Source organism: Entelurus aequoreus, linkage group LG15 (assembly GCF_033978785.1).
Source record: "Entelurus aequoreus isolate RoL-2023_Sb linkage group LG15, RoL_Eaeq_v1.1, whole genome shotgun sequence".
Classification (NCBI taxonomy): Eukaryota; Metazoa; Chordata; class Actinopteri; order Syngnathiformes; family Syngnathidae; genus Entelurus; species Entelurus aequoreus.
This window is the reverse complement of record NC_084745.1, coordinates 4,915,942-4,937,428: the sequence shown is the minus strand read 5'-3', so window position 1 is coordinate 4,937,428 and position 21,487 is coordinate 4,915,942. Positions and strand designations below refer to the sequence as shown.

Here is a 21,487-nt window from a genome sequence, read left to right as displayed (position 1 = left end):
TGGTCATGTGACTGCCAGGCTTTGTTTGATTGGTGAAATGGAGTCAAAGGTCACTTGTGCATTGGTGAAATAGTGTCATGTGACCGTGTTAAAGACGTCTCTTTAACACTGTGTATTTGCAAGCAGTAATCATCCATCCATCCATTTTCTACCGCTTGTCCCTTTTGGGGTTGCTGGAGCCTATCTCAGCTGCTTTCAGGCGGGGTACACCCAATAGATTATAATTGAATATAATGAGGACATCATTAACTGTAGCCATCGGTATAAAACTCAGCGTAACAGGGATTCATCTTCACAAGTAAAAGTATGTTGCATTGAAACTACTGGGACATGTACACTTCATCCAAAAATGTACTTAAGTGAATGTAGCAAAGTAAATATCAGTAGATTCGATTGTGACTGTTCACCATTTCTGTTGTTGCTCTGAGAAGCAAAGTGGTTGCATTCTTCCCTCATGCTTGGCAAGCACATGGAAAGTGACATGAGAAGTTTGTCACCAACACACAACACTGGCACACAATACAACTTATGACAATGACAAGTTATGTAATGAGACTAATGTGTCATTGTGAATGTATTAACATTCATGTTCACTATCTGCCATGATGTAGGTCACCACACCATCACCTCCAGTTTATCATTACCTTCACAAAAAGGGTTTGAAGGATTGAAGTTGACAGGAAACTCATGGCTGACCTGAAAAAAGAAAACAATAATTACAATAATTACAAACATATATTAAATGATTGAATTTAAAAAAAATAATGACCTGCCACGTTGGAGGGACCTGGGCTCCAAAGCCGAAAACAGGGAACATCTTATCACTAAACAAACAACAAATACATAAAATGAAAACACTTTAGATTACTCAAGTATTAATATTTCAAACTTTTAAAAAGCCAAAGATGTAACTTTCATTTGTGTATTGTTGAATTAATTTGTGATATAAGAAGAATATAATATAATTAGATTGCCTTTTGCACTTGCAGCTCATTTTATTTCATTGGCTGGTAGCATTTTGTAAAACTGGAATTAGAAAACATCATGAAAAAAAGCAGAAACCCTGCGAGAAACGGGTGTGAGCCACATTTGCGTGACGCACTGCAACACAGACTTCAATGTCTGAAGTGGATATTGTCAGGAACTGAAACATGTCAACCAGGCTCACGGTTCAATTCAAATCACATTGTGGAGGTGACCATTCAGCTCAGAATCGATTCTTAAATCAAAACGATTCTTAGAATATATCATTTGTTATATAAATGATAATAAATCATTATCACATGTACTGTATGTGCAGCGAGTAAGTGTGGAGACGGCCTGAACGGCTTTTCAAAAATAGATTATTGAACATTCTAAATCGATACGAAATCGAAATAAATAAGAATTGCGATTAAGATGTGAATTTTTTTCATTTTTTTCCGGCACTCCGAATGTTTCATAAGTATTTTGGCTAGCAAGAACTGGGATGTTTTCATTTGACATGAATTGTGTTCAGATCAGTGCAACATGGGGCCGTGCATTGTGATGCTGCAACGTGAGCTAATGGTTGAGGATAAATGGCCTCAGAATACTGCCAGGGTATCTCTGTGCATACCAAGACCCAAATGTGACCCTCAACTAGGGATGATACTCGAAACCGGTTTTCCCGGTTGTTTGATAAGAAAAGAACCGAGTCCTCGGACTCGAATCCCTTTTTGAGAACCGGTACCCGTTATCGAGACCACTATAGTAAAGGAAAAGAGTTGATTCTTTATTCGAATCCCGTCCCGACCAGAAATGCTCCATGGGACATCACAAGAATTGACGTCACGTAGCTCAGTCATTAGGCGCAGATAGCGAAAGCAGGAAAACAATGGACGGGAAAAAGCGCTCCAAGGTGTAATAAAGTTCAAAACAAAAGGTATAATCCATCGAATAACTTTACTGAGAGATTTGAGCAGGGTAAAACACATGACCAACACTTTTACCACCAACCGGAAACATAGCAACCAGGCTAGCAACGCACCTCCTTTACGGCAGCTGTCGCAACCTTCTTAAAACAACCGCAGCACATACATATATATACAACATATCTCCCTTTTTTAACTTTTGTTTTTCTTTCCTTGTAAACGTTACAAAATCACACTGTAGATGTGTTGTCTGTCTAATTATAAATAATGCAGACGAGGCGTGTTGGCTGAGTTCTTGACGTTTACTTTCACAGCGTGGCAACATGCAAAACTTTTCAGGGCTACCGCGCATGCTCGTCACTCCCGTTGCATGCTGGGTAGTGTAGTTGTTATATTCTCTCGCTCATAACATTTTTCCCCCTATAAAGAAATAATGTTAACTCAATAGTGTATTTCTTTTTTAGCCTTAACTTTTCATTTTTTAGCATTGTAACCACATTTGCAAACAACTTTTCTCTTCCTAGAATTTTCTTTCAATAAAGAAATAAAGTGCAAAAATGTCAAAGCATCATAACAAACAGATATGTTCCAATAGCAGCAGAAGTGCACTTTTTGGAGAGCTGTATTATTTTCAGTTTTGTGCCCAAGGGACTGATTTTATTTAACACTATATTATTATTTATACACCTATAGTGATCACAGAGACAGCTTGTTTTTGTGTTACTGTATATATTTGTTTCTCTGAAAAATCCCACTTAATATACTTTGGGTAACAACAGTCAATGTTTATTTATTTTATTTTATTTTTTTAGGTGGGTGACAGTCAATATTTATTTATTTATTAGATTTTATTTTTTTATTATATAATAAAAGTGAGCTTTTGTTAAACCAAATGTTGTGTGTTTTTTTCCATATACAACAACCTATCTGGACTCCATAAGAGAATCGATAAGGAATCGGTTCGATAAGAGGATTCGATAATAGGCTCGAACTCGATAATTTCTTATCAAACATCATCCCTACCCTCAACGGATAAAGATAGGTCACCCCCGCCTTCAGCCATAGATTTCTCTCGTCATTTGTTGTGTATTTACCTGGTTATGGAATTCTCCTGTACGTACCTGTCATAGTCTTGGATGACATTGCCCACAGCCATAATGGCTGCGAGGTATTCATTAAAGCCTTGAGGGCTGATGTAATGCAGGGAATTTGGAGACTTGGGATCCCCGTTGGAGCCTGTGAAGTCAATGGCGATCTGGGATAGATAAAGGGTATTTACTGGTAATTGAAGGATTTGAGACCATGTCCAGAAAGTGTTTATAGGTATAAATGAAATGGTATACTCACGGTAAAGTTCATCTGACAGCCACCAAAGATGAAGTCAAGGAAAGTATACTCCTTCACAATCTGCAAGTCCATGTTCATGACAGAGAGTCAACCAAAAGACATGTTTTAGATAGACTAGAAGAACAAATAACATTACCTGACATTGTTTTATTATTATAATACCAGAGTTTTTGTAGCTTTTCTTGCTCTGTTTCTTCTTCCGGTTGATGCATTCAAACTCAGCCTGAGGAATCCCGACATCAGAGTGAGAAATGTGCTTAGTACGTCCATCTGAGTACTGGAGTGGAGCTCACCACGGATGTTTGAGACGCCTGCTGAACCTGGCTGAGTGTGGTCTGGAAGGAGCCGATTAGGTTGTGGGAGCCACTGCTCCTGAAGTCGTAACAATCCACCTGGAACACAACACAACACCTTCAGGAAACTGCAACAAGTTTGAGGATCAGCCTCTTACTATGTGTGGTACGTGACACGAAAGCATGCTGGGGTGGTAAGACTACATTAAAAAGCTGCAACCTCTAATAAACACAGCAACAAACTTGAACTACAGCCGGGTGGTTCTCATCCCTTAAAGCAGTGGTCCCCAACCACCGGTCCGTGACGCATTTGCTACCGGGCCGCAGAGAAACAAAGTAATTTATAAACGACTAATTTTTCTCCGATTTAACTTTGGCCTGTCCCACGTGACACACCAATAGGCTTGTTTATAGATGTATAATACATTTCCTTCAAGGGAGTTGCCATTTGTTACACACTTTGTGACATGATACAATGCACATTAATGAGCATTTCAAGTATAAAGGTGACAGATTGCAGCCAAAGGCTGATTTCCATTTGCATGTCATTGCAAAGAAAGTCCAGGGGCCGTACTTATCAAGCTTCTTAGAATTACTCCTAAGAAGTCTGCTAAGAGTTGACTTAAGAGTAAATAAATTCTTCGCTGAAAGCTGCACTTAAAAGTTAGTTATCAAGCGTCTTACTCACACTTTCAGCGAAGTGTAGGACTGAATCTTAAGTGTCACACTCAGAGCTGAATTACGACATTACTATGTGCCGTAAACGCAATTTTAGGTGACGTCATTTCTGTGTCCATAGAAATGACCAATCACGGAAGGGAATCCGTTGTCTAAGAATAAAGAAATATCTTGGAAATATTTAAGTAGACAATGGGAGTGTATATTTTGACAATAAACTACAAAATAATACAAAACAAACTAGTCCCCGTCGGCACTCACGCTACCGCTCCCTCTCTTCTCTCGCCCACACACTCACTGACGTCACTCACCTCACGGCCACACATATACGCTACTCTCATAAAATTTTCTTTCCAATTCATTAATTAGGCAACTAATTTGAAACTGGTGTGGGTGGCTCTATATATACTAGCCCACTGCAGCCACATGCAGAAATCAACAAGGAATCGAAAAGTATTAAATCTGTGACAAAAATAATATCCGCTCTGTCTAAACAATACCGTTTGATCAGCTGCTCGTCATCAAACAAATCCAGGACATCGTTCCGCTCCCTGAACGTTGGCGCACGTCTCTCTCGCCTCAGTGCCATCCCCTGCTGGCAACTCCTAACCACTTAAGACACCTCTGAAGGTCTCTTAAATATCGTGGAGAGTAGGAGTGATTCTTAGACTTAAGAACGTTGATAAAAAGCTTTTATTCTTAAGTTTGAGAGTAGGACTAAATTTCGCAAATTCTCAGGACTTAAGTGTAAAATGGCACTCTAAGAAGCTTGATAAGTACGGCCCCAGATCTCCCACTAACTCAGCGTTATAGTGAGTTGTATTTTCCATGCACTTATTTTTGCTGTATTTATCTGGCACAAGTGGAAAGCCGGGCCCTGAAAATAATGCCTACATAAAACCGGTCCGTGTGCAAAAAAGGTTGGGGACCACTGCCATAAAGTAGCAGCCAGCAATTCACTCTCAGAGGAACTAAACATGGGATGAAGCGACATGGAGATGAACTACAGTGGAAGGAACCCGCTTAAGTCGGTCCCCTTTATGTCAACAACACATCAAGTCGTCTTCTTCTCACTAAAAAGTGCAGACTGAAGTTGACCGCTTTTGTCGACATGAAATTGGCGACTCACGCGGGTGTAATGTCTATGAAAACTATGTCAACATGTGTTGTATTATCTTCTTCATTATTGCGTGAAAGGACATCAGCAACATTACTACAGCCTAGTGACAGTATGCAACATTTAAATATGTTTTAGTGACTCTTTCAATGACTTCCTGTTCAGTTGGGTTGGATTACGTCGAGAGATATTGTCAGAATAATTGTACGTAAGTTATTACAAAACTTTCTGTTCCCATGAGTTCCCGGCGAGGAGACAAAAGCTGTCTTTGATTTTACCAAGCAAAAGGCTTGTAAAACTCCACTGTGTACGATGGGAAGCGACGTGAAGGTGTCGGTTTCTTTGATCTATTGTAATCCACAGAAAGATCTACAAAGCGGAGAGGAAGCAGGACCTGACGCAAGCTCCAGGCATCTTTTCTTTGAACTGTTTTGTGACCGAGTGCAACAGCTGTTTACGACCCCATCTCCCTTTAGAAACAGCTGTTGCTATGTAATCAGGGAAAGTCCAAATAAAAGAGGAAGCGTGCAACCATTTCGTCAGAGCGTGGTGGAAGACTGTACAAGAGTACAGCCCAGATGTTTCTCCTCATGAGCCAAATTGAATCCTCTCTCTGTTTAATTCCTTGCTTCTTGTCTGTTTAATAGATGTCATGGGGTTTTGAACCTGACAGATATTGTCTATGTCGAGCAGCGTCGACATAAACGGGTCCACTGTACATGATGCCAGCTCGCTAACAAAGGGAAAACATCTATGAGGGAAACAAACAATGAAAACTATGAATGAACCACTTATTGAATGTAATCTATGAATAATTATGAAGCAAAAGTACATGGATAGCATAGTCAGATTGTGGCTGAAAGTTGAAAAGCAGCTGGTATCGTTAGATCAATAACTGAAAGTCACCATAGAGTCACAATGTATGCATTCTTTAGACAGCGACGTCCATGTGCAGGACTTGAGGACGTCCGCTATGAACACTGCATCCGAGCACACATAAAGCAAACAGTGGACTCACTTGCAGTGTTGGCAGGAAGTGACCTCTTCCTGACAAGTGTGCATTAAAAAAAGGATAAACATAAAACACAAACTAATACCACGTCTTGGAAATAGCAAACATTAGTAGTTGAAACAATCAATAGTGTAGTGATTCTCAAACTGTGGTGCGTGTACCAGCGGTCAGAGTCGTGTATGGACAACTAGACCACAGGCGCCATGTTTGCTACCGAGGACGTGTGTGGCTGTGCTGGGAAACATGCAGTTCAGTCCTTCTGAAGTTACTTTCTATGACCAAATAAACCAAAATAATGAGTCTGAAAATAGTTCTAAATATACTCCAGCTCATAAACTTACAAAAAACATGCTATTGTTTTGTCACAGTAGTGTTTACTTTACAATAGGGGTGTAACGGTACATGTATTTGTATTGAACCGTTTCGGTACGGAGGTGTCGGTTCGGTTCGGAGGTGTACCGAACGAGTTTCCACACGGACATATTAAGTAGCATAACGCACGTTGTGTAAACAATGCACACAACACACGGCATGCTAGCAGCTAACGGGCTAGGATAGACTGACCATACGTCCTCTTTTGCGGAGCTGTCAGGGCGGAGTTTCTTAAATGCCTGAAATGTCCGGCATTTTGAGTTCGGGTTGCGTGTATTTTCAATGTACGTTCAGGGTTAAGAAGGGGTTAAAAACAAAACAAACAGCAGCATTGGTGAGGGAGGGGCAGAGACAGAGAGAGAGAGAGAGAGTTATGATAAACGCGCATGCGTCGCCAGGCTCTGCTTTTTATCCATAGATTTATCACATTACATTTTTTATTATCTATAGCAGGGGTGTCAAAAGTGTGCCATTTGCGGCCCACAGCTAATGTGTTAAAGGCCCACGGCACATTCTAAAAATACTATTCAAATAAACAAAAACATAACAAAAGTGAAATAAAAAGCTTAAAGGTTAAATGTCATTTAGAAAAAGTTGCAATGTTGACTAATAAAACAAAGCTGTTTTTTTTTTCTATCAAACTGTCATTGCTCAAAACATAATATTGAATCAAAATCAATGTCATTATGAATTGACCTATCCAAGGTTCCCATTACTTCACATCAAATATTACACTAAGAAAAATATTTTTGGTGGAAGATTTAGCAAATTTGGTAAATAAATAACCCCAAACTTTATAATTTGTTGTTTTCTTACTGTACCGAAAATGAACCGAACCGTGACCTCTAAACCGAGGTACGTACCGAACCAACATTTTTGTGTACCGTTACACCCCTACTTTATAATAAACATTTTGGGGCAACTTTGTGTCAGTTTTTGATGCAGTCGGCCGCTACATTCATGCAGAGTTTATAGTGACCAGCGGCTCTCTAACACACTCCTGCTGGCACAATGTACGTTACACTATACACAACCAACAAAAATAAACATGTTACTCTCAATCTGCCCAAATCCTCCTTAGCTTTGGACCAACACTTATGGAGGAAGTACGACTTTGGTGTAAAGTACGTTAACTGTGCCTCCAAAGTATAGTTTGTAATCCCTGACCTACTGTATATATGTTTGCTGTGTGGAATATTGGTGTGGCCAGTCATGGCTTCCTGATTGCATTATCGCCATATTAACTGAAATACTGAACATATGCTGCTTTTCACAGCAACATTTAGTAGTTGAGTTTGTGTTATTACTGACATGTGAAGAAAAGGTGCACTTTTGAAGCAAAGTTTGGTTAGATAAAGTGTATTAATTCACTCTTACTGAAGGTGCATAACAGGTTTACCATGTCTATGTATGTTTACTTAGCACAAGTAAGTGTTATTGGCTCTCCAGCCTTCCCTTATTTCTCTTTCCTGTGTTGCAGGACACCTACATTCTTTGCAGTGGAGCATCTCCATCATGCTGCCCAAGAGGACATGTTTACACAGCAAACACTCTTCAATTAAAAGACATGTATGATGTCGCTTGAAACTGGTACCTAACATGGCGTCCTGTAGTCACATGGGTGCCTTTTGACCAATCATTGAGGAGATGGCTTGTCCATACTCTCTCTATACACGACTCTCCTACTAGTGGTACACAGGCTCCATCTGGGAGTGCACCAAATAATCCCTTCATCAAATATTCAAACATGGTGTGACTGTTCAAACTGCGTGTAATCTTACAGTGGGCAAAAATATGACATATACTTGTTAAATAAAACCTCTGCCTTGTTTTTAATGAATACTTAAGCCTAGTACGCTACTGTGTTATCATGTTGTCATTATAGTGGTACTTAATGAATACTTAGGTCTACTACACTACTGTATTTAATGTTGTCATCATGGTGGTACTTAATGAATACTTAGGTCTACTACACTACTGTATATTAATGTTGTCATTATGGTGGTACTTAATGAATACTTAGGTCTACTACACTACTGTATTTAATGTTGTCATTATGGTGGTACTTAATGAATACTTAGGTCTACTACACTACTGTATTTAATGTTGTCATCATGGTGGTACTTAATGAATACTTAGGTCTACTACACTACTGTATTTAATGTTGTCATTATGGTGGTACTTAATGAATACTTAGGTCTACTACACTACTGTATTTAATGTTGTCATTATGGTGGTACTTAATGAATACTTAGGTCTACTACACTACTGTATTTAATGTTGTCATTATGGTGGTACTTAATGAATACTTAGGTCTACTACACTACTGTATTTAATGTTGTCATCATGGTGGTACTGAATGAATACTTAGGTCTACTACACTACTGTATTTAATGATGTCATTATGGTGGTACTTAATGAATACTTAGGTCTACTACACTACTGTATTTAATGTTGTCATGATGGTGGTAATTAATGAATACTTAGGTCTACTACACTACTGTATTTAATGTTGTCATGATGGTGGTACTTAATGAATACTTAGGTCTACTACACTACTGTATTTAATGTTGTCATGGTGGTACTTAATGAATACTTAGGTCTACTACACTACACTATTTAATGTTGTCATTATGGTGGTACTTAATGAATACTTAGGTCTACTACACTACTGTATTTAATGTTGTCATGATGGTAGTACTTAATGAATACTTAGGTCTACTAAACTACTGTATTTAATGTTGTCATTATGGTGGTACTTAATGAATACTTAGGTCTACTACACTACTGTATTTAATGTTGTCATCATGGTGGTACTTAATGAATACTTAGGTCTACTACACTACTGTATTTAATGTTGTCATGATGGTGGTACTTAATGAATACTTAGGTCTACTACACTACTGTATTTAATGTTGTCATTATGGTGGTACATTAATGAATACTTAGGTCTACTACACTACTGTATTTAATGTTGTCATTAGGGTGGTACTTAATGAATACTTAGGTCTACTACACTACTGTATTTAATGTTGTCATTATGGTGGTACTTAATGAATACTTAGGTCTACTACACTACTGTATTTAATGTTGTTATTATGGTGGTACTTAATGAATACTTAGGTCTACTACACTACTGTATTTAATGTTGTCATTATGGTGGTACTTAATGAATACTTAGGTCTACTACACTACTGTATTTAATGTTGTCATGATGGTGGTACTTAATGAATACTTAGGTCTACTACACTACTGTATTTAATGTTGTCGTTATGGTGGTACTAAATGAATACTTAGGTCTACTACACTACTGTATTTCATGTTGTCATGATGGTGGTACTTAATGAATACTTAGGTCTACTACACTACTGTATTTAATGTCATTATGGTGGTACTTAATGAATACTTAGGTCTACTACACTACTGTATTTAATGTTGTCATTATGGTGGTACTTAATGAATACTTAGGTCTACTACACTACTGTATTTAATGTTGTCATGATGGTGGTACTTAATGAATACTTAGGTCTACTACACTACTGTATTTAATGTTGTCATTATGGTGGTACTTAATGAATACTTAGGTCTACTACACTACTGTATTTAATGTTGTCATTATGGTGGTACTTAATGAATACTTAGGTCTACTACACTACTGTATTTAATGTTGTCATTATGGTGGTACTTAATGAATACTTAGGTCTACTACACTACTGTATTTAATGTTGTCATTATGGTGGTACTTAATGAATACTTAGGTCTACTACACTACTGTATTTAATGTTGTCATTATGGTGGTACTTAATGAATACTTAGGTCTACTACACTACTGTATTTAATGTTGTCATTATGGTGGTACTTAATGAATACTTAGGTCTACTACACTACTGTATTTAATGTTGTCATGATGGTGGTACTTAATGAATACTTAGGTCTACTACACTACTGTATTTAATGTTGTCATGATGGTGGTACTTAATGAATACTTAGGTCTACTACACTAGTGGTACTTGGAGAGCCAAGTGTTTTCTGAGGTTGTACTTGGTGAAACAAGTTTGAGAAGCACTGGACTATACACAGTATATTCAGAGTAAAACTTGATATCACCAAAATAAATGATTGATGACATAAAATAACTTTTCTGACAGCTCCGTCAGTATCAAATTAAACATAAACCAAAACTGATCATTGTTATAAATGTTTGATATTAGAGTATTGAGTATAATAGTTGAACTATAGTTGATTTCAAACATGCTATATACACTGAAGTACATGACATGTATATTTCAAACATGCTACTGTATATACACTGAAGTACATGACATGTTGACAATTGCATATCTTATTGAATCATACCCCTTCTTAACAATTAATGACCTATTGATTGAACATAAGGCTAAGAAAAGGATAAGACTCTGTAATAAGCTAAGTGGTTGTAGAAAATACCTTTATAGATTTCTCCACATCTCCTCCAGTGAGTGCCTGCAGTGGGATTCGGAAAGGCTTCCATGTTGGGTTGAGGTTGTATTTGACCACCTGCACACGTGTCACCAATCATTAGACACTTCTGTTCCACATGCTTGTATTCCACTAGTCTGTAGTGGTAGTAGTCAATGGTACCTCTGTCCTGTGAGCCAACAGCCAGCCTGTGTCCGTCTCTTTGGAGAATTCCAAGAAAGGGTCAGACTTTCCAAAGAAGCTCTGGGCAGAAAAGAGCACAGGAGTCAGATGAAGTGTATTCCAGACTGCACAATACATCTTTCTTCTAGATGAAGTCTATTCCAGACTGCACAATACATCTTTCTTCTAGATGAAGTCAGATGAAGTGTATTCCAGACTGCACAATACATCTTTCTTCTAGATGAAGTCTATTCCAGACTGCACAATACATCTTTCTTCTAGATGAAGTCTATTCCAGACTGCACAATACATCTTTCTTCTAGATGAAGTCTATTCCAGACTGCACAATACATCTTTCTTCTAGATGAAGTCTATTCCAGACTGCACAATACATCTTTCTTCCAGATGAAGTCAGATGAAGTGTATTCCAGACTGCACAATACATCTTTCTTCTAGATGAAGTCTATTCCAGACTGCACAATACATCTTTCTTCTAGATGAAGTCAGATGAAGTGTATTCCAGACTGCACAATACATCTTTCTTCTAGATGAAGTCTATTCCAGACTGCACAATACATCTTTCTTCTAGATGAAGTCTATTCCAGACTGCACAATACATCTTTCTTCCAGATGAAGTCAGATGAAGTGTATTCCAGACTGCACAATACATGTTTCTTCTAGATGAAGTCAGATGAAGTGTTTTCCAGACTGCACAATACATCTTTCTTCCAGATGAAGTCAGATGAAGTGTATTCCAGACTGCACAATACATCTTTCTTCTAGATGAAGTCTATTCCAGACTGCACAATACATCTTTCTTCTAGATGAAGTCTATTCCAGACTGCACAATACATCTTTCTTCTAGATGAAGTCTATTCCAAACTGCACAATACATCTTTCTTCTAGATGAAGTCTATTCCAGACTGCACAATACATCTTTCTTCTAGATGAAGTCTATTCCAGACTGCACAATACATCTTTCTTCTAGATGAAGTCTATTCCAGACTGCACAATACATCTTTCTTCTAGATGAAGTCAGATGAAGTGTATTCCAGACTGCACAATACATCTTTCTTCTAGATGAAGTCTATTCCAGACTGCACAATACATCTTTCTTCTAGATGAAGTCAGATGAAGTGTTTTCCAGACTGCACAATACATCTTTCTTCCAGATGAAGTCAGATGAAGTCTATTCCAGACTGCACAATACATCTTTCTTCCAGATGAAGTCAGATGAAGTGTATTCCAGACTGCACAATACATGTTTCTTCTAGATGAAGTCAGATGAAGTGTTTTCCAGACTGCACAATACATCTTTCTTCCAGATGAAGTCAGATGAAGTGTATTCCAGACTGCACAATACATCTTTCTTCCAGTTCATTAGAGAGGACCTACACTGCAAAAACTGAAATCTAAGATGAAATATGTCAAATAAGGGTGATATTTGCTTATTTTCTGTCTGATAAGATAATTCTTCTCACTAAGCAGATTTGATGTTAGAGTGTTTTACTTGTTTGAAGTGTTTTGGTCCCAAATGATCTCAGTAAGATATTACAGCTTGTTGCTGAGATTTGATGAGCTATATTGACTAAAACATGCTTGAAACTAGAATATCAAGTGTTGCAAAGCTGTGTCATCAACACTCACAAGTATAAAACTACTTTTTTAAAGTCATCATTTCTTATTTCAAGCATGAAAAAAAAAATCATGATTTTGACACAATTGTGTCTCATAATTAAAACAGATGACAGCCAAATGGACTTGGCTGTTTTATTTTCAATGAAACAATAGAAAATACGTACTCATATAGTAGTACAGTTGGCACAGTACATTAAGATGTGACATTTCTAACTATTTTGAACAGAAATAGTTCATGCACATTCAGATGAATTCTTCAAAGTTACAATTAAAACATTTTGGGCCGGGCTGTATATATGCACACTAATTGACTGAAAGAGCACACACTTGGCGCGATGATGTCATGTTGTCGATGGAAAAATGCATTTTTAGAAAATATGATTAGCCTGAGCGGCTAGGAGACCCCGAGAGTAACAAGCGCTTGCCTTGTTGCCTTTCCATTAACAACAATAAACTAGTTTTTAGTATAAGTTTGCTGGTTTGAAGAAATGTAATGCCGAGCGCATATCATTATGTCAAGATAATGGCACTAGCATTTACTTCATTTAAGAATATTTTTCAACATATTGAGCAAAAAGGTCTCTTTTTTTTCTATCAAGAAAAGTGCATTTGTTATTAGTGAGAATATACTTATTTTAAGCTATTTTTGGGTTCATTGAGGTTAGCTAATTTTACTTGTTTTGGAAAGTCTTGACAAGCCAAATTTTCTTGTTCTATTGGCAGATAATTTTGCTTAGTTCAAGTAAAATACCCCTCATTTTTGTATTTTTTTTCTTCTTGTTTTTGAACACTGACTTTTTGCAGTGTATGATGAATTTAATCCACAGGGTTTCCCCTCCATTGCCAAGTTACCTGTGGGGGCGTGGTCAATATGACATCATCATATCATTTGCTACTCTGCATATATTTCAAACCTATACATACGTTTAAAACTAATCTGTTATTATTAATTAGTGTGAACTAATATGTGTTCTTCCATGATGCTGTTTAGTTCTATTTTTCAATTGTTGCTGCTTATTGGACAATCTGTTTTTCTACAGATTTCTCCAATCCTTTTAGTCACTCTTTTGTTATTAAAAACGACTAGCAACAGATCTAGCATCTATTTCTGGTGTTATTGTAGACTGTACTCGTGTCCCGAGACTCTTGACTGCTGTCGCTCCATGTTGGTGACAAACTGCACCAAGTGTAGTCACACTTGTTTGAGTAATACACACAATCCAAACACTTCAGTGTTAGAATAATCATGTATATATATATTATCACACAACTTTAGTATGCTTAAAGTCGGTTGCTATAGTTATTAGCTATTGTGCTCAAGCCGCATTTTTTCTATCTGTGTCAGGACAAAACTTCTTGTCTGAGGGGTGGCCTCAGCCGCAGATGTTATCTTTGTTATAGCCCGCTAACAGCCAAGGACTTCAAGGACCTCAATGAAGATAAGATGACAGCACGCAGACGAAGCAGAAACAAGGCAATTACAAGGCCCCAGCACATTCCGTCACGTATTGTGCATACTGGACCTGCTTTGCATGATATATGTGACCACTCCTTTTAGAGGCGGCTTCAGTGATGTTGACTGGGGAACTCCTGAATAAATAGAGGGACGCAGGAGCTGTACCTTAGAGCGTAGGGCGAGACTGTGACTAAGTGTGCAGCTCCATGCGTTCTCCTGAGCTAAATTGAACTCTGTCTCTGCATGGTTCCTTGCTTCTTGTCTGATTAATAGATGTCATCAGTGTTTGAACCTGTTAGCAGTTAACATCTATAGTGCCATGAATTTGTCAAAAAGTCATAATAAGCCATAAAGAAGCGGAGGTACCTTCTTGTCCAGCTGTCTACCTGCCACCTCCAATTGCACCACCCTGCTGTCGGTTCTTTCCTCAGCATGGATCTATCACGTGTGACAAAACATGGTCTTCAAAAACAAAACACAGTGAATAAGTTCATGCCGAGTCCAGTGGCTCACAGTGATGCTTGCAGCTCCTGCAGGCCTCTTGTCCTTCATGAGAAGTGGTTTCTTCACATTGTTGGAAGACACAATCTGTACAGGTGACAAAGTTTCGACACACAAGATGAATCAACACATACTGTAGTAAATCAAATGTGTTAGGGAGCTATTCTCCCGTTTGCAGCTAAGTGCTAGAAGTTATGCATGTGCAGCCCCCGTGTAAGTCGGGCAAAAGGGTGTACGTCTGCCATGATGGTGGGCTCCTTACTACTGCATGACACCAGGTGGTGTGAAAACCATGGATCATGCCCTTTTACTAACACCGTGAAATAGATAACAGTTAACATTTGAAAAGCGAGGCACGGCTTGTCGTGTGAAGGTGCGTTGTCATGGTGATGTAGTCTGCATATGGATGGATGTTCATAATAATCTGTGGATGAAACTTTGTTTCACTAGTTATTTAATACAATCACATGTCAGAGGGGCCTAACAGCTGTTTGTGTGGGTGGACTTTTTTGTCTGCACCTTTGCTTGCGTGGTGGAGCGTGACAGTTTGATGATAACTTTATAATAATCAATCCAATCAGTTGATAGACACTACATGATATACACTACCGTTCAAAAGTTTGGGGTCACCCAAACAATTTAGTGGAATAGCCTTCATTTCTAAGAACAAGAATAGACTGTCGAGTTTCAGATGAAAGTTCTCTTTTTCTGGCCATTTTGAGCGTTTAATTGACCCCACAAATGTGATGCTCCAGAAAGTCAATCTGCTCAAAGGAAGGTCAGTTTTGTAGCTTCTGTAACGAGCTAAACTGTTTTTTTTAGATGTGTGAACATGATTGCACAAGGGTTTTCTAATCATCAATTAGCCTTCTGAGCCAATGAGCAAACACATTGTACCATTAGAACACTGGAGTGATAGTTGCTGGAAATGGGCCTCTATACACCTATGTAGATATTGCACCAAAAAGCAGACATTTGCAGCTAGAATAGTCATTTACCACATTAGCAATGTATAGAGTGTATTTCTTTAAAGTTAAGACTAGTTTAAAGTTATCTTCATTGAAAAATAAGGACATTTTAATGTGACCCCAAACTTTTGAACGGTAGTGTATAATATATATATATATATGGTTATTAAATAATCACTATTGTTCCCTACTTCCACAATTTTTCAAAACATTTGCTAAATGTATCCAAAACAGATTGATAAAAGATAAAAGTGGTAAACTTGTCGATAACCAATAGCAATGCAGAGCCAAAATGTAAACATGGACAGCATTAATGGACATAACAGTTGATTTAGACAGTAAACAGCAACATCTCACAACAACATTTGACACAATTAGTCATAATACCTTAATCCACAAATTAGAAAGGTATGGCATCAGAAGGCAGGTGTGAAACCAGATAAGAAGCTACTTAACCAACAGCAAGCAATACACGACGTTTGCCACTCTAAATATATCTTGTGGTGTACCCCAGGGATCAATACCAGGACCAAATTTGTTCAATCTCTATAAAACCGACATTTGTAAAGAAGCAAAGAAGTCAAACAATATAACAACAATATGATCAGTTGAAGAACTTGCTCCAACTTCAAGTCTTTACAAAGTAGAGGGAAGAGAAATAGTGATGATTGATGAATGACAGAACCTATCACATACTTAGTAAATGATATCAATCATATTAACTTCCTATTCATGTCAACTGTGTTAATATGTATTCATTCATTCATTGAGTGTTGTTGTGTTTAAGATCACAAAGGAAGTGAACAATTGTGAAAGTGGCAGAATCAAATAAGCTCTGCTTCTTCCTACTCCTTTTTGGACATGTGAAAGTGTAAACATGTTTGAAACATCACTATCTTGTTATTTATTTGATTTAATCAATGTTGTTGTTCTGGGTTAGTCTGTCTTCCTTTTTGAACACGTCTGAAACGTACGATCCAAGAAATATGTCATGGATCACAGTCCAAGAAATATGTCATGGATCACAGTCCAGATGAAAACATCTGGAAGTAGCAGGATGTGTAAATACTGCTGATATAAGCACGCTCACACTCAGCACACAATCATGTTCCATACTTACTTCAGAATAGCAATATGGTGGTTTTACTTTCACCTCAACGGGTGTTTTCAGGAAGTGTTGAAAATATGTACCGGTATAGTTTTCTGGAAGCTTATTTCATCCTTTTAGTATGTGTGATGTAGCACTACTTATTTGTGATGTAGAACTACATGTTAGTGCAAATCATGTTTCATCTTCTTAGATGTCTGCACTTATTGCAGCCTGAGAGCAAAAGTACTGAAGTGATGGGAGAATACGCTGAAGGCCAGATTTGACAGGTCACACCCACATGTAAGTGTCCTCCACCCAGAGTACACCTTTCAGATGATGATGACAGGTGGAAGTCCACATCAGATTGCTATCACACCTGTTTTCACTTCACCTGAAGGGAGAATAGGGCCCTAAACTGTGTTTGAAACGTGACCTATGAGTGAGGAAAAAGGCAAAACCAACGTACCTGCCCCAAGGTGCACTCAAGTTGTCCCAGGAAGTCAGCATCTTGCAGACTGCAGGTGACATTGTCATCAATGTCATACACTTCAAAGCGTAACTTCTGCACCATCTCAAAATAATAGTCCAAGACAAATGTCTTGGAAAATGTGGGATTGAGGCAGTTCATTATCCTCTCTGTGCGGCCAACCTAAAAAATAACATCAATGAAAGTCATTAAGAACTTTTCAAGTATGTAACTGTGCTGGTCACTTGTTGCTAGGCAGAGTTCATACTGATGAATGTAAATACCCCATTGGCCAGTGAAACACTGACTATGTTTCCTACTAGATCCACTACGGACTGGACTCTCACACTATTATGTTAGATCCACTATGGACTGGACTCTCACTATTATGTTAGATCCACTATGGACTGGACTCTCACACTATTATGTTAGATCCACTATGGACTGGACTCTCACAATATTATGTTAGATCCACTATGGACTGGACTCTCACTATTATGTTAGATCCACTACGGACTGGACTCCCACACTATTATGTTAGATCCACTATGGACTGGACTCTCACACTATTATGTTAGATCCACTATGGACTGGACTCTCACTATTATGTTAGATCCACTATGGACTGGACTCTCACACTATTATGTTAGATCCACTATGGACTGGACTCTCACACTATTATGTTAGATCCACTATGGACTGGACTCTCACACTATTATGTTAGATCCACTATGGACTGGACTCTCACTATTATGTTAGATCCACTATGGACTGGACTCTCACACTATTATGTTAGATCCACTATGGACTGGACTCTCACAATATTATGTTAGATCCACTATGGACTGGACTCTCACACTATTAGCTAGATCCACTATGGACTGGACTCTCACACTATTAACTAGATCCACTATGGACTGGACTCTCACACAATTAACTAGATCCACTATGGACTGGACTCTCACACTATTATGTTAGATCCACTATGGACTGGACTCTCACACTATTAACTAGATCCACTATGGACTGGACTCTCACACTATTAACTAGATCCACTATGGACTGGACTCTCACACTATTAACTAGATCATCTATAGACTGGACTCTCACACTATTAACTAGATCCACTATGGACTGGACTCACACTATTAACTAGATCCACTATGGACTGGATTCTCACACTATTAACTAGATCCACTATGGACTGGACTCTCACACTATTAACTAGATCATCTATGGACTGGACTCTCACACTATTAACTAGATCCACTATGGACTGGACTCTCACACTATTAACTAGATCCACTATGGACTGGACTCTCACACTATTAACTAGATCATCTATGGACTGGACTCTCACACTATTAACTAGATCCACTATGGACTGGGGGTCCCCACATCTTCGGTCCCCTCCAAGGTTTCTCATTGTCATCCCATTGGGTTGAGTTTTTCCTTGCCCTGATGGGGGATCTGAGCCCAGGATGTCGTTGTGGCTTGTGCAGCCCATTGAGACACTGGTGATTTAGGGCTATATAAGTAAACTTTGATTGATGATTGATTGATTGATTTCAATGCCTTTTAATTTATATTCTAACCTTGTAAAATTGTTCTTTGACTGTGAGTGTTTAATGTAGTATAAGATATTCTGTTAAAATAAAGCCAATATTGACATTTTTTGTAGTTCCCTTTATTTGGGAAAGTATGTAAAAGTATCAATATACATTTTGGTACCGGTACTTAATGATTAGTATCGGGTCAACCCTAATTTGTAACGTGTGACAATATTCCAGCAGCCGTCACATCAGAGCTAGGCTGTTAAGTTGTTAGGATCCACAGACGTCATAGGTCAACCAGAAAAGCAAGACATTTATCTGCACTAAAAGGAAGTAAGCGCCACCCAGTGTACGGGAGGAACATGGTGTATAAACACTTGGACTTTACACACAGTTGTGAAAATAGAATAAACAAACTATTTGGGAAATCAGACTAATTTAGTGCATGGAAGCGTAGGGACGGACTCCGCACTAAATTAGTCTGATTTTTTTTTAAAGTGTTTTATTGTATTTATTGTAAGTCCCAGTTTCATTTACTCTCTCTAATGCAACCATTGGTGGTACGACGTGTCTCCTGGGGCTTATTTCCTATTAGCAGGGATAAATAAATGTATTGGTTGACCTCTGATGTCACACCAAAACAAGACATCTTTGCAGCTTTCACACTTGAATGACCGCAGACATAGACCAGTCCACAGCCCAGGTCTTGTGGCACTTGATGTCTGCACCATTTACAAATATTAGCTCTACCATGCTGATGTTAGATAGCATCGTCCTAGATGAAACCAGGACTCTGCCACCAAGAAGGTGTCAGAGTTGCTGGAGGGTAGGAGAGAGTTGTTTTGAAGGAATTTCCTGGCGGATCATGGAAAACTTTCTAATGTCTCCAAGTTGATTGAAAAAGGTTTGAGTTGATGGAAGGAGTTTTGAGTCGGAAGGAAAAGCCCAGATAGCGCTTTGAGGGTTGTATTGTTCTACACAAGCTTGTCAGTTGTGCAGAATACAGACTTAAGTTATTACTAATTAGTGTACTTATTTTGCGCTTCTTTGCCTTGTAATTTACAGACTTCATTATCTTCCATCACACTCCTAATTGTTCTAGGGCAGGGGTCACCAACGCGGTGCCCTCGGGCACCAGGTAGCCCGTAAGGACCAGATGAGTCGCCCGCTGGCCTGTTCTAAAAATAGCTCAAATAGCAGCACTTACCAGTGAGCTGCCTCTATTTTTTAAATTTTATTTATTTACTAGCAAGATGGTCTCGCTTTACCCGACATTTTTAATTCTAAGAGAGACAAAACTCAAATAGAATTTGAAAATCCAAGAAAATATTTTAAAGACTTGGTCTTCACTTGTTTAAATAAATTCATTAATTTTTTTTACTTTGCTTCTTATAACTTTCAGAAAGACAATTTTAGAGAAAAAATACAACCTTAAAAATGATTTTAGGATTTTTAAACACATATACCTTTTTACCTTTTAAATTCCTTCCTCTTCTTTCCTGACAATTTAAATCAATGTTCAAGTACATTTTTTTTTTTATTGTAAAGAATAATAAATACATTTTAATTGAATTCTTCATTTTAGCTTCTTTTTTTTCGACGAAGAATATTTGTGAAATATTTCTTCAAACTTATTATGATTAAAATTCAAAAAAATTATTCTGGCAAATCTAGAAAATCTGTAGAATCAAATTTAAATGTTATTTCAAAGTCTTTTGAATTTCTTTTAAAATTTTTGTTCTGGAAAATATAGAATTAATAAGGATTTGTCTTTGTTAGAAATATAGCTTGGTCCAATTTGTTATATATTTTAACAAAGTGCAGATTGGATTTTAACCTATTTAAAACATGTCATCAAAATTCTAAAATTAATCTTAATCAGGAAAAATTACCAATGATGTTCCATAAATTATTTTTTTAAATTTTTCGGTTGAATTTAGAATTTTAAAGAGTCGAAATTGAAGATAAACTATGTTTCAAAATGTAATTGTAATTTTTGGGGGGTTTTCTCTTCTTTTAAACCATTCAATTAAGTGTAAATATCATTAATTATTAATAATAACAGAGTTAAAGGTAAATTGAGCAAATTGGCTATATCTGGCAATTTATTTAAGTGTGTATCAAACTGGTAGCCCTTCGCATTAATCAGTACCCAAGAAGTAGCTCTTGCTTTCAAAAAGGTTGGTGACCCCTGTTCTAGAGTCTAAAGAAGCTGGCGTTCTCCATTTCCTTAGCTAACTTTCTAAATACATCTCAGTTTCTTTTTTAGACTTAGACAAAGTTTAATGATCAATAAAGGGAAATTGTTCCACACAGTAGCTCAGTAACAAAGGATGGAAAGTGTAAGGATGGAAAGGATAATGCAGGTATCAAATAGACTAAAAATGTACCGCAGTAGCAATATAAAATATAACATATATATAATATTTACATAATATATGTACAGTATATCATATATACTGATATATAATATTATATTATATG

At 37.6% G+C, this 21,487-nt stretch overlaps 1 protein-coding gene across 2 annotated transcripts in view; it reads right to left on the bottom strand.

The window, feature by feature from the left end:
- Window positions 1-21,487, bottom strand: part of LOC133629708 (copine-3-like) — a 34,522-nt gene that overhangs the window by 8,242 nt on the left and 4,793 nt on the right. For both annotated transcript variants that reach the window (XM_062020625.1, XM_062020626.1), the window contains exons 4-14: window positions 17,451-17,633; window positions 14,939-15,013; window positions 14,792-14,863; window positions 11,332-11,412; window positions 11,158-11,247; window positions 3,533-3,631; window positions 3,376-3,462; window positions 3,240-3,299; window positions 3,014-3,147; window positions 770-824; window positions 645-696 (exon numbers count right to left, since the gene is read on the bottom strand). In XM_062020625.1, coding sequence (XP_061876609.1) covers window positions 645-696; window positions 770-824; window positions 3,014-3,147; window positions 3,240-3,299; window positions 3,376-3,462; window positions 3,533-3,631; window positions 11,158-11,247; window positions 11,332-11,412; window positions 14,792-14,863; window positions 14,939-15,013; window positions 17,451-17,633 — 988 coding nt within the window. The remainder of the gene's footprint in view (window positions 1-644; window positions 697-769; window positions 825-3,013; window positions 3,148-3,239; window positions 3,300-3,375; window positions 3,463-3,532; window positions 3,632-11,157; window positions 11,248-11,331; window positions 11,413-14,791; window positions 14,864-14,938; window positions 15,014-17,450; window positions 17,634-21,487) is intronic.